We start from the raw sequence: 13,649 nt of genomic DNA, 5'->3' as shown, positions 1-13,649 counted from the left end.
ATAGCGTGTATGATTGAATTCTCCCATAAAAACTTTTAATTGTTATGTGGAGCTCTACTAAATTAGCAAAGTGGTGTAGGGTATCATAAAGTCGGCCCCGCCCGACTTTAAGACTTTCTTTACAGGTTTAGTATAGCTCCTCCTTAATATCATGTATTGTTCGACAATATTTCTGTTTATGGAGAGGTAGAGCTAACCGATATTGCCCACCTTCATTCCAGACCTAGTGGTCATTATCGTATGAAATAGACCCTAATGGTATAAAAAATTATAATCACCAACGATTGCAAAACTAAATAGGTTTTCGATAAGCGGTGTTATTTTGGAATATTTTGATGGTTATTTAGAAAAGTTCACAGTGTGTTTTTATGGTTATGGAAATGTGTACTAGTGTAAGAACTTTATTAAAATGAATAAGGCAGGACTTCAGAACACTTGGTACTGGGGTCACTGCTCCTGGGTAGGGTTGAGCTAAACAGTTGTTTTTGGAAATGCGTTCAACAAGTACTTAGTGATACTAAAATTGGTATTGGGTGGACGGATAGAGCTTTAAATCTAAAATTTGGCATTAGGATCACTGTTAGTATGTACGTACTAAAAAGGTATGAAAAGTACTAAATGCTACCCAGTTTAGTACTTGTGAAATGAATGAACTAGGAAATCGAAAATTTGGTATATGAATTACTTTTTTTGTGCCGTAGGGTTGACACATTGAGGTTGATGATTTATGTAGTAAAAACTTTCGTAAAGTAGAATTGCATTCGGTATTTGGGGAGGGGATGGAGCTGAAAATCTGAAGTTTGTAACAAGCGTCTTTAATGTTGGAAATTTTAAGATTTTCTCAGGACCATCTTCAGTTCAATAGGAGCATTTTTCTAGACCATCTTAAGTTAAATTAGCACGGATTAGCAGAATTTTTCTAGACTATCTTCAGTTCAATATTTTAAGACTTTTCAAAGATAATCTTCAGGTCAATAGGCATAGATTTTTTTTTTTAATAATTTTCCAAAGACCATTTTAAGGGCATTAGGCGTGAATTTTTTAAAAATTTTCAAAGAATTTTTGCAAGTCAATAGACGTGGATTTATTAAGAATTTTTCAAGACCATCTTCAGTTCAATAGGCTTGGATTTTTTAAGAATTATTTAAGACCATCTTAACATCAATAGGCTTGGTTTTTTTTAAGAATTTTTCAAGACTGTCTTCAGTTCAATAGGCGTGTTTTTTTTTTAAGAATTTTTCAAGACCATCTTTAGTTCAATAAGCGTGGATTTTTTAAAATTTTTCAAAACCATTTTCAGTTCAATAGGCGTGGATTTTTTAAAGAATTTTTCAATACCATCTTCAGTTCAATAAGCGTGGATTTTTTAAAAATTTTTCAAAACCATTTTCAGTTCAATAGGCGTGGATTTTTTAAAGAATTTTTCAATACCATCTTCAGTTCAATAAGCGTGGATTTTTTAAAAATTTTTCAAAACCATTTTCAGTTCAATAGGCGTGGATTTTTTGAAGAAAATTTCAAGACTATTTTCAGTTCAATAGGCGTGAATTATTTGAATAATTTTTCAAGATCATTTTCAGTTCAATAGGCGTGGATTTTTTTAAGAATTTTTCAAGACCATTTTCATTTCAATAGGCATGGATTTTTTTAAGAATTTTTTAAGACCATTTTCAGTTCAATAGGCATGGATTTTTTTAAGAATTTTTTAAGACCATTTTCAGTTCAATAGGCTTGGATTATTTTAAGAATTTTTCAAGACCATTTTCATTTCAATAGGCATGGATTTTTTTAAGAATTTTTCAAGACCATTTTCATTTCAATAGGCGTGGATTTTTTAAAGATTTTTTAAGACCATATTCAGTTCAATAGTCGTGGATTTTTAAAGATTTTTTAAGACCATATTCAGTTCAATTGGCGTGGATTTTTTAAAGATTTTTTAAGACCATATTCACTTCAATACGCGTGGATTTTTTAAAGATTTTTTAAGACCATTTTCAATTCAATAGGCGTGGATTTTTTAAAGATTTTTTAAGACCTTATTCAGTTCAATAGTCGTGGATTTTTAAAGATTTTTTAAGACCATATTCAGTTCAATTGGCGTGAATTTTTTAAAGATTTTTTAAGACCATATTCACTTCAATAGGCGTGGATTTTTTAAAGATTTTTTAAGACCATTTTCAGTTCAATGGGCGTGGATTTTTTTTTTTTTTGAAATTTTCAAGACCATCTTCAGTTCAATGGTCGTGGATTTTTTTTTTAAATTTTCAAGACCATCTTCAGTTCAATGGGCGTGATTTTTTTTTTTTTTTTTTTGAAATTTTCAAGACCATTTTCATTTCAATAGGCATGGATTTTTTGAAGAATTTTTCAAGACCATTTTCAGTTTAATAGGCATGGATTTTTTTAGTCAATAGGCATGGATTTTTTAGTCAATAGGTCTGGATTTTTTAAGAATTTTTCAAGACCTTCTTCAGATCAATAGGCTTGGATTTTTGAAGAATTTTTCAAGACCATATTCAATAGGTTTGGATTTGAATTTTTCAAAAAATTTGTTCAGTTCAATAGACGTAGATTTTAGATAGACGAAGATTTGTTTTGGTCAATAGGCGTGGACCTTTTTTAGAATTTTTCAAAGAATTTTTTCAGGTCGATAGACGTGGAGTTTTTTTAGAATCTTTCAAAGAATTTTTCAGTTTAATAGGTGTGGATTTTTTAAGAATTTTTCAAGACCATCTTCAGTTCAATAGGCGTGGATTTTTTAAGAATTTTTCAAGACCATCTTCAGTTCAATAGGAGACAAGACAATTCTCATTTCAATAGGCATGGATCTTTTTAAGAATTTTTCAAAACCATTTACATTTCAATAGGCATGGATCTTTTTAAGAATTTTTCAAAACCATTTACATTTCAATAGGCATGGATTTTTTTAAGAATTTTTCAAGACTGTCTTCAGTTCAATAGGCGTGTTTTTTTTAAGAATTTTTCAAGACCATCTTTAGTTCAATAGTCGTAGATTTTTTAAGAATTATTTAAGACCATCTTCACAACATTAGGCTTCGATTTTTTTAAGAATTTTTCAAGACCATCTTCAGTTCAATAGGCGTGGTTTTTTTAAAGAATTTAGAATTTAAACTTTCGTAAAGTAGAATTGCATTCGGTATTTGGGGAGGGGATGGAGCTGAAAATCTGAAGTTTGTAACAAGCGTCTTTAATGTTGGAAATTTTAAGATTTTCTCAGGACCATCTTCAGTTCAATAGGAGCATTTTTCTAGACCATCTTAAGTTAAATTAGCACGGATTAGCAGAATTTTTCTAGACTATCTTCAGTTCAATATTTTTAAGACTTTTCAAAGATAATCTTCAGGTCAATAGGCATAGATTTTTTTTTTTTAATAATTTTCCAAAGACCATTTTAAGGGCATTAGGCGTGAATTTTTTAAAAATTTTCAAAGAATTTTTGCAAGTCAATAGACGTGGATTTATTAAGAATTTTTCAAGACCATCTTCAGTTCAATAGGCTTGGATTTTTTAAGAATTATTTAAGACCATCTTAACATCAATAGGCTTGGTTTTTTTTAAGAATTTTTCAAGACTGTCTTCAGTTCAATAGGCGTGTTTTTTTTTTTAAGAATTTTTCAAGACCATCTTTAGTTCAATAAGCGTGGATTTTTTAAAAATTTTTCAAAACCATTTTCAGTTCAATAGGCGTGGATTTTTTAAAGAATTTTTCAATACCATCTTCAGTTCAATAAGCGTGGATTTTTTAAAAATTTTTCAAAACCATTTTCAGTTCAATAGGCGTGGATTTTTTAAAGAATTTTTCAATACCATCTTCAGTTCAATAAGCGTGGATTTTTTAAAAATTTTTCAAAACCATTTTCAGTTCAATAGGCGTGGATTTTTTGAAGAAAATTTCAAGACTATTTTCAGTTCAATAGGCGTGAATTATTTGAATAATTTTTCAAGATCATTTTCAGTTCAATAGGCGTGGATTTTTTTAAGAATTTTTCAAGACCATTTTCATTTCAATAGGCATGGATTTTTTTAAGAATTTTTTAAGACCATTTTCAGTTCAATAGGCATGGATTTTTTTAAGAATTTTTTAAGACCATTTTCAGTTCAATAGGCTTGGATTATTTTTAAGAATTTTTCAAGACCATTTTCATTTCAATAGGCATGGATTTTTTTAAGAATTTTTCAAGACCATTTTCATTTCAATAGGCGTGGATTTTTTAAAGATTTTTTAAGACCATATTCAGTTCAATAGTCGTGGATTTTTAAAGATTTTTTAAGACCATATTCAGTTCAATTGGCGTGGATTTTTTAAAGATTTTTTAAGACCATATTCACTTCAATACGCGTGGATTTTTTAAAGATTTTTTTAAGACCATTTTCAATTCAATAGGCGTGGATTTTTTAAAGATTTTTTAAGACCTTATTCAGTTCAATAGTCGTGGATTTTTAAAGATTTTTTAAGACCATATTCAGTTCAATTGGCGTGAATTTTTTAAAGATTTTTTAAGACCATATTCACTTCAATAGGCGTGGATTTTTTAAAGATTTTTTAAGACCATTTTCAGTTCAATGGGCGTGGATTTTTTTTTTTTTGAAATTTTCAAGACCATCTTCAGTTCAATGGTCGTGGATTTTTTTTTTAAATTTTCAAGACCATCTTCAGTTCAATGGGCGTGATTTTTTTTTTTTTTTTTTGAAATTTTCAAGACCATTTTCATTTCAATAGGCATGGATTTTTTGAAGAATTTTTCAAGACCATTTTCAGTTTAATAGGCATGGATTTTTTTAGTCAATAGGCATGGATTTTTTAGTCAATAGGTCTGGATTTTTTAAGAATTTTTCAAGACCTTCTTCAGATCAATAGGCTTGGATTTTTGAAGAATTTTTCAAGACCATATTCAATAGGTTTGGATTTGAATTTTTCAAAAAATTTGTTCAGTTCAATAGACGTAGATTTTAGATAGACGAAGATTTGTTTTGGTCAATAGGCGTGGACCTTTTTTAGAATTTTTCAAAGAATTTTTTCAGGTCGATAGACGTGGAGTTTTTTTAGAATCTTTCAAAGAATTTTTCAGTTTAATAGGTGTGGATTTTTTAAGAATTTTTCAAGACCATCTTCAGTTCAATAGGCGTGGATTTTTTAAGAATTTTTCAAGACCATCTTCAGTTCAATAGGAGACAAGACAATTCTCATTTCAATAGGCATGGATCTTTTTAAGAATTTTTCAAAACCATTTACATTTCAATAGGCATGGATCTTTTTAAGAATTTTTCAAAACCATTTACATTTCAATAGGCATGGATTTTTTTTAAGAATTTTTCAAGACTGTCTTCAGTTCAATAGGCGTGTTTTTTTTTAAGAATTTTTCAAGACCATCTTTAGTTCAATAGTCGTAGATTTTTTAAGAATTATTTAAGACCATCTTCACAACATTAGGCTTCGATTTTTTTAAGAATTTTTCAAGACCATCTTCAGTTCAATAGGCGTGGTTTTTTTAAAGAATTTTTCAATACCATCTTCAGTTCAATAAGCGTGGATTTTTTAAAAAATTTTCAAGACCATTTTCAGTTCAATAGGCGTGGATTTTTTTAAGAATTTTTCAAGACCATTTTCATTTCAATAGGCATGGATTTTTTTAAGAATTTTTTAAGACCATTTTCAGTTCAATAGGCATGGATTTTTTTAAGAATTTTTTAAGACCATTTTCAGTTCAATAGGCTTGGATTTTTTTTAAGAATTTTTCAAGACCATTTTCATTTCAATAGGCATGGATTTTTTTAAGAATTTTTCAAGACCATTTTCATTTCAATAGGCGTGGAATTTTTAAAGATTTTTTAAGACCATATTCAGTTCAATAGTCGTGGATTTTTAAAGATTTTTTAAGACCATATTCAGTTCAATTGGCGTGGATTTTTTAAAGATTTTTTAAGACCATATTCACTTCAATAGGCGTGGATTTTTTAAAGATTTTTTGGCGTGATTTTTTTTTTTTTTTTTGAAATTTTCAAGACCATTTTCATTTCAATAGGCATGGATTTTTTGAAGAATTTTTCAAGACCATTTTCAGTTTAATAGGCATGGATTTTTTTAGTCAATAGGCATGGATTTTTTAGTCAATAGGTCTGGATTTTTTAAGAATTTTTCAAGACCATTTTCATTTCAATAGGCATGGATTTTTTGAAGAATTTTTCAAGACCATTTTCAGTTTAATAGGCATGGATTTTTTTAGTCAATAGGCATGGATTTTTTAGTCAATAGGTCTGGATTTTTTAAGAATTTTTCAAGACCTTCTTCAGATCAATAGGCTTGGATTTTTGAAGAATTTTTCAAGACCATATTCAATAGGTTTGGATTTGAATTTTTCAAAAAATTTGTTCAGTTCAATAGACGTAGATTTTAGATAGACGAAGATTTGTTTTGGTCAATAGGCGTGGACCTTTTTTAGAATTTTTCAAAGAATTTTTTCAGGTCGATAGACGTGGAGTTTTTTTAGAATCTTTCAAAGAATTTTTTCAGTTTAATAGGTGTGGATTTTTTAAGAATTTTTCAAGACCATCTTCAGTTCAATAGGCGTGGATTTTTTAAGAATTTTTCAAGACCATCTTCAGTTCAATAGGAGACAAGACAATTCTCATTTCAATAGGCATGGATCTTTTTAAGAATTTTTCAAAACCATTTACATTTCAATAGGCATGGATCTTTTTAAGAATTTTTCAAAACCATTTACATTTCAAGAGGCATGGATTTTTTTTAAGAATTTTTCAAGACCATTTTCAGGTTAATAGGCATGGATTTTTTTAAGATATTTTTTTGGTCAATAGGTCTGGATTTTTTAGGAATTTTTCAACACCATTTTCAGTTCAATAGGTTTGGATGTGAATTTTTCAAAGATATTTTTCAGTTCAATAGATTATTTTTAGAATTTTTCAAAGTTTTTTTTTTTGGTCAATAGGTTTGGATTTGAATTTTTCAAAGATATTTTTCAGTTCAATAGGCGTAGATTTTTTTTAGAATTTTTCAAAGATGTTTTTTGGTCAATAGGTTTGGATTTGAATTTTTTAAAGATTTTTTTCAATTCGATAGGCGTAGATTCTTTTTAGAATTTTTCAAAGATTTTTTTGGTCAATAGGCGTGGATTTTTTAAAATTTTTCAACGATTTTTTTCAGGTCAATAGGCGTGGACCTTTTTTTAGAATTTTTCGAAGAATTTTTTCAGTTTAATAGACGTGGATTTTCTAAGAATTTTTCAAAGACCATCTTCAAGTCAATATGCGTGGATTTTTTAAGAATTTTTCACAAATCATCTTTAGGTCTATAGCCGTGAATTTTTTTAAGAATTTTTCAAATACCATCTCCGGGTCATTATGCTGGATTTTTTAAGATTGTTTAAAGATAATAGGCGAGGATTTTTTAAGATTTTTTAAAGATAATAGGCGTGGATTTTATTAGATTTTTTTTTTCAGTTTCAGTTCAATAGTTTTAAAGACAATTTTTAAGTAGATGGGCTGGGATTTTTTAAGAATGCTACATTCTTAAAATTAGCAAATGGAAATTAGATATATCCACTGTTCCTTTGGGTGATCTTTATAGAATCAGAGTCGATTGATTTATCCTACACCATATATTTGTCCATGTAATATTTAAACACAAATACAGGTCACATATTTGGTCCGACTGAGATACAACTTTGCAGAACTCTAATGTTTGGTCTAAGCATGATCCTTATTGAAATTAGTGACAATCGTTCCAAATTGAAATAATATTCGGTTCAAGATATCAAATGCAGCCTAGAAGTTTGCATATAGCTTTAATACGTAGAGTAAGTGTACCAGTAGTCGGCACTTTTAGGATTTTCGCGTTTTTAATCGCTCACAATTCTGAATGGAAATTTTCAATTATTACAAAGTTAATTTATTCAGATTCGAAATTTTGTATAGTTTTTGCAATAATAAATAAAGTTTTAATAACTTTTTATTAAATTTCATAAATTTGTAGTTTTATTAAAACAATGCTTTTTTGCCAGTAGTCGGAACCACTTGCCAATTGTCGGTATGGTTGGAACATACCAGTCGGCATACCAAATTTTTTGTAAGCAAAATTAATAATAATAATAAATTAATTCATTAAAATATAATATTTTTGTTTAGTTAAACTGATTCGACGTCTTTATTGTACTTTTCTTAAGAATATGAATTGTTGAGGACCTTCACAGACAAAAATTTAATTTTTTTTAGAATAAATCATCTTTTCTTAGCGAAATTGTACTCAAAGATAGCTGGCAATATATTTGAAGTAAACAAAATACATTTAGTTATAAAAGTTTCATTTGTTAGGGCTTAAAAATAAAAAGTGCCGACTACTGGGACATGCCGAACTTAGGCACACTTACCCTATTTTCCTTCAATTTAATGTAAATGGTACATCAAACATGTTAAGATTGTAATTTTGGATCATACGATCAAGTTGCGACCAGAATAAAACCTGCCATATTTGAATCTAATCGGTTTTAGAATAGCTAAAACTCATATATATTATATACCGTAATAATCTATAGCTGTTATATTTGATACGAGAGGATACATACGACATAAAAATACCTTCGATAAATGTAGTGGCACTAGGTTATGTTTTCAAATTTTAATCGACCTTGGTATGATGCGACTGGTTACTAAGTTCTTGTTTCTACTTTTCAAATATCGGTACCTGTCACCTCAAACCATAAAATACAGATTAAGGCCTCTTTTTGGAAAACTTAAACTGAACAGTTTTTGTCTGTCAGCAATTAAGGTCTATCTTCAAATTGAATTTTTCCCCCTCAAGATAACGAGCACACACACACCTACTCATTTAAATTTCAATTTAATTTCAGTTGTTTAGAAAATGGCACTTGGTATCATCATCCGGACAGTCTACAAGAATGGTCAAATTATACAAACTGTATAGATTACGAGGATTTAGAGGTAAGATGTCGAAACTAGCAATGACACATTTTAAAATTGAATTTCGGCAAAAAAAATAAATAAATTAAATTTGAATATCTTTTCATGTATATCAGTTTCGTACGTTCGTCAATGAGCTGTATGTAAAAGGCTACAGTGTATCCTGTGTGGCATTATTCCTGTCATTGATAATATTTTTGGGTTTCAAGTGAGTAAACAACGCCCAAGTGTAAATTGAATGGATTTCACGCAAATCCATTTGCTCAGTGGTATAGCGTCAATCTTCCAATGCAAACAGTGTTTTTTTTTTTCTTATTTATGTCTTTCAATTAAACTCCCACTACAACTTTACTATGGCGTTTTTTCGTTTCGTTTTGCCTCCTGTTTCAGGTCCTTACGATGCACCCGGATACGTATCCATGTTCATTTGTTTGCATCGTTGGCATTTACATGTATCACCTGGATTATGTGGTATAAACTTATTGTCGAAGATCCACAGATTATACGTGACAATCCGGTAAGAAGACAAACTTTGTGTGCGTGTCTGTATTGCAGTATGTTTGTGTGTGTGTATTTTAATTTAAAATGTTAAAGTACATTTGGTTTGTGAGTGTGCGTGTGTGTATACCTATGGCCCTTGTGGTCTTATATCCATGTAAGCAATAATACAAATATTTCTTTTCTCCTTTTCCAATTCTGAATATCGAATGTCAATTCCCAGTACTGGTGCATAATACTTCATTTGGTCATCCACTATTTCATGTTGGTCAATTACTTTTGGATGTTCTGTGAGGGATTACATCTTCATTTGGTATTAGTTGTGGTAAGTACAAAGGGGAAACATTTCCATATATCAACTGTCAAGAAGATTGAAGAGGACTACCATTATGCTTTAATTTCAAAAGGTTATTAAAAATTTGAACAATCGCAATAAATATTTAACTTCCTTATTTAATCCCTGTATATTTGGAGTCATGGGAATGTAATTAAGTCGTATAAGTTATTCGGCAGCAATTATGGTAATGGAAACGTTTAAAAGTATCAGTTTGATTTTTTTACCATTTAATCATGTATATCTTTTGTGGGGGAGGTCTCAGTAAATTTAAGCATATATATCTCATCTTCAGATCACGAAATCTAATTTCCCTATGTGAAGTATGAAGAAAATTGGAGAGTCAGGGTTAGGTAGGAAACCACCATGTCGTTTTGCATGAGTCAGAAAAATTAGGAAAAATATATCATAAACATACGATCTACGCCCTAACAAGGCAAAAAACAAACATTAACAAGTAAAAAAGCAGTAAGTTCGGCCGGGCCGAACTTTGAATACCCTCCACCATTTGGAACGAATTAGAAAATTTCAAAATAAATAAAATCCATTAAAAATTCTTTTAAAATCTTTAAAATATCTAATATAGGAAGATGCCGATATGGGGGGATATACGATATTGTGGACCTATAAAGACAAATCTATGTCTGCGTGTTAAGTACTTTCAGACAATACGATTGGTAAATCTGGCTAAAATCAACAAAATACCGAATATCGGGGGTATCGTTATATGGGAGCTATACGTTATCGTTAACCTATATAGAGAATTCTTTGCCGAGGTATAAAGTACCCACAAGGAACTCCTTGTGTGGATTTTCTGACAATTCCGATAAAAAATGTGGGTAAAATCATAAAAATACCGAATATCGGGGGGTACCGTTATATGGGGCATATACGATATCGTGGACCTGTATAGACAATTCTCTCTCAGGGGGTAAAGTATTCACAAGGAACTACTTGTGTGAATTTTCAGACAATTCCATTGAGAAGTGCGGCTAACATCTTCAAAATACCGAATATCGGAGGATACCGTTATATGGGGGCTATACGATATCGTGGACCGATATAGCCCATCTTCGAACTTGACCTGCCTGCAGACAAAAGAGAGATCTGTGCAAAATTTTAGCTTCCTATCTTAATTCGTTTAGACTGTAGCGTGATTACAACAGGCGGACGGACAGGGCTAATTCGACTTAGAATTTTACGCTGATCAAGAATATATATACTTTGTTAGGTCTAAAATGATTATTTCGATGAGTTACAAACGGAATGACGAACTTAATATACCCTCCATACCTTTTTTGGTGGAGGGTATAAAAATTCAGCTGAGCCTGGAACTTAAAGTAACATTTAGTACTTTTCGTTGAATTTTAGTACTTTTTTAGTATTTGCAAAACCGCTCCATATCTCAATCCGCTCTATCTTTTCACCCACTGCCAAATTTAGTTCAATCTTGTACTTTCGAATACATTTTCAAAACTAACTCCATATCTCAACGCCAGATACCAACAGTTATCTAAGTATTAAATTTCATAGTTTTGTCTCCAAGACTAAGTTTAATACAATTTAGTATTTTTAGTACAATTATAGTACACATTTCCGAAAACACATCCATGTGTCCCGGCCACAAACGAACTGCAACAATAACATCAAATTTCAATCTATCTCTTCACCTAAAAATTGTCGAAATATGGTACTATACAATTAGTACTTTTCGTGCACTTGCAATATACATTTCCAAAATCACCTCCATATTTCAATACCAGATACCAAGTGGGGCCTCGATATCAAATTTGGGGATTTCAGCTCTAACCCTTCACTCGATACTGTATAACTTGGTGCTTTTCGAACAGTTGTAGTACCCATTTCCAAAACCACCTTCACTACTATCCAATTTTGATTCTCATACCAAAGTTTATAGCTACATGAGTCTCTCCGGTTCTCTTTCTTAATTTTAAGAATTCTAGCACATTCCGTTTGTCCAATTCAAAGTACTAACTTTTTAGTACATTTCTTATCCTTTTAGTTCGGATTTTCAAAAATCCTGACTTATCACATGTCTACGCAGCAAGACGTGCAAATTTTGGATATTCCAGTTTTAGTCGCTTCGTCTGGACGTTGATTATATCTTCTTCTATATTTATAAAAGAATGAATGTCTGTACGTTTGATTGTTTGTTTTGTAATTTATAGACCCAACAACAGCTAAACAGATTTTCCTGAAAATTTCCCAATACAGCATTGCTTCGGAGGTATAGCATCAGAATCGGAGGTACCTCCAAAAAATTGAGTTTTTGTATACATATATCTATTGATCGGTTATAGATACAGTATTCAAATTTGAAATATGAGACGGAATTCGATACAAAAATGAACTTTCCAAAGCATAACGAAATCGGAGCAGATTTGTATACAGCTCCCATATTATTCTCGGTCGATCTCACTTATTTGATGCAACCAACACGCTATGTATCTCCAATTTTAATGAAATTTGGTACCAAAGTAAATTTGCAAATTATATTGAAATCAGTACTGGTTTGTATGTAGCTCCCATACATATTTTCGGCCGATTTCGGGTATTTGATGGACCAAACACGATACGTATCTCCAATTTCAATAAAATTTAAAATACTTAACGGAATTTGGTACAAAAATCTAATTGCCACATTATATAAAAATCGGTTTAGATTTGTATATAGGACCCATATATATTTTCGTCCGATATCATGTATTTGATGCACCAAACACCGCATGTTTCTCCAGTTTCAATGAAGTTTGGAATTTGTAACGGAATTTGGTCTAAAAATTAATTTTGTCAGTTTATATTGAAACAGATTCGGATTTGGATATTACAGTAGAGAAACAACACAACAATTAAATTGAGGCTACTATAACTACGGGGAAGTACAGGGTGAGATAAAACAACAACTGCAACAAAGTCAAACGCCATAATTTTTACATATTCTTTTAAATTTTATTGAATGAAAGCAAAAATGTCAGAAATAACATCAAATATTAGAATAAGTTTAGATTTGTTGGAATTGGTCACCTTTGGCACGACTTATGGCCTTCAAATGTCCAATGAAACCATCACACGCTGCCCGAATGTTGCTCTGCATTGTTTTGGCCCATTCCCGGCGAAGCGCTTGCTTGAGGTGATTGACACTTTTGTATTTTTTAGTGCCAACCTTGCTTTCTAAAATACTCCAGACACAATAGTCCAACGGATTGGTATCCGAAGGTTTTGGTGGCCATTTTGCGCTGGAAATGAAGCGAGGAACCTCATTTTGTAACCATTCTTGGGTGGCGCGTGCTGAGTGCGATAGTGCTGAGTCCTGTTGGAATGTCCAAGGTCTGCGGACAAATGTTTGCGTGCCCAAGGCTTTAATACACCCTTCAGAATATTTTCGCGATAATATTCGGCATTTATTTTGATGCCGCGGTCGATTAACAGGAGTGGAGAGCGACCATCGGCTGTTATGGCGGCCCACACCATCACCATGGCCGGCGCTTGAGTTCTGGTGGCCAACCGAAGGTGCACATTTTTAGCTGACCTCTTTGGAAAGTAAAGACGATCATTTTGTTTGTTTACAAACAGCTGGACAACGAATGTTTTCTCACCGGAAAAAAAACATTTTTTTAGGGAATCGAAGCACCTCTTTAGCTATTTTGAGTCTATTTTATTTCTTTTTGGAACTTCAATGGCTTTACCCCTAGCTCATTTATCAATATTTGCCGAATGGAATATTGCGATATGTTCAGCTCACGAGCCATTTTTCGGCCACTACGACGGGGGTTTCGATCAAGTCGCTTCTTTATTTTTCAAACCATTTCTGCTACATATAAATAAATCACACTATCACGCT

General features: G+C 31.3%; 1 protein-coding gene across 5 annotated transcripts in view; it reads left to right on the top strand.

Moving 5' to 3' along the window:
* Positions 1-13,649, top strand: part of LOC131804684 (calcitonin gene-related peptide type 1 receptor-like) — a 79,474-nt gene that overhangs the window by 61,481 nt on the left and 4,344 nt on the right. For all 5 annotated transcript variants that reach the window (XM_059127741.1, XM_059127742.1, XM_059127740.1 and 2 more), the window contains exons 4-7: positions 8,886-8,976; positions 9,072-9,163; positions 9,346-9,472; positions 9,677-9,778. In XM_059127741.1, coding sequence (XP_058983724.1) covers positions 8,886-8,976; positions 9,072-9,163; positions 9,346-9,472; positions 9,677-9,778 — 412 coding nt within the window. The remainder of the gene's footprint in view (positions 1-8,885; positions 8,977-9,071; positions 9,164-9,345; positions 9,473-9,676; positions 9,779-13,649) is intronic.

Source organism: Musca domestica, unplaced genomic scaffold (genome assembly GCF_030504385.1).
Source record: "Musca domestica strain aabys unplaced genomic scaffold, Musca_domestica.polishedcontigs.V.1.1 47, whole genome shotgun sequence".
NCBI classification, from domain to species: Eukaryota; Metazoa; Arthropoda; class Insecta; order Diptera; family Muscidae; genus Musca; species Musca domestica.
The sequence above is the reverse complement of the archived record's forward strand: the minus strand, read 5'-3'. Positions and strand labels throughout refer to the sequence as shown.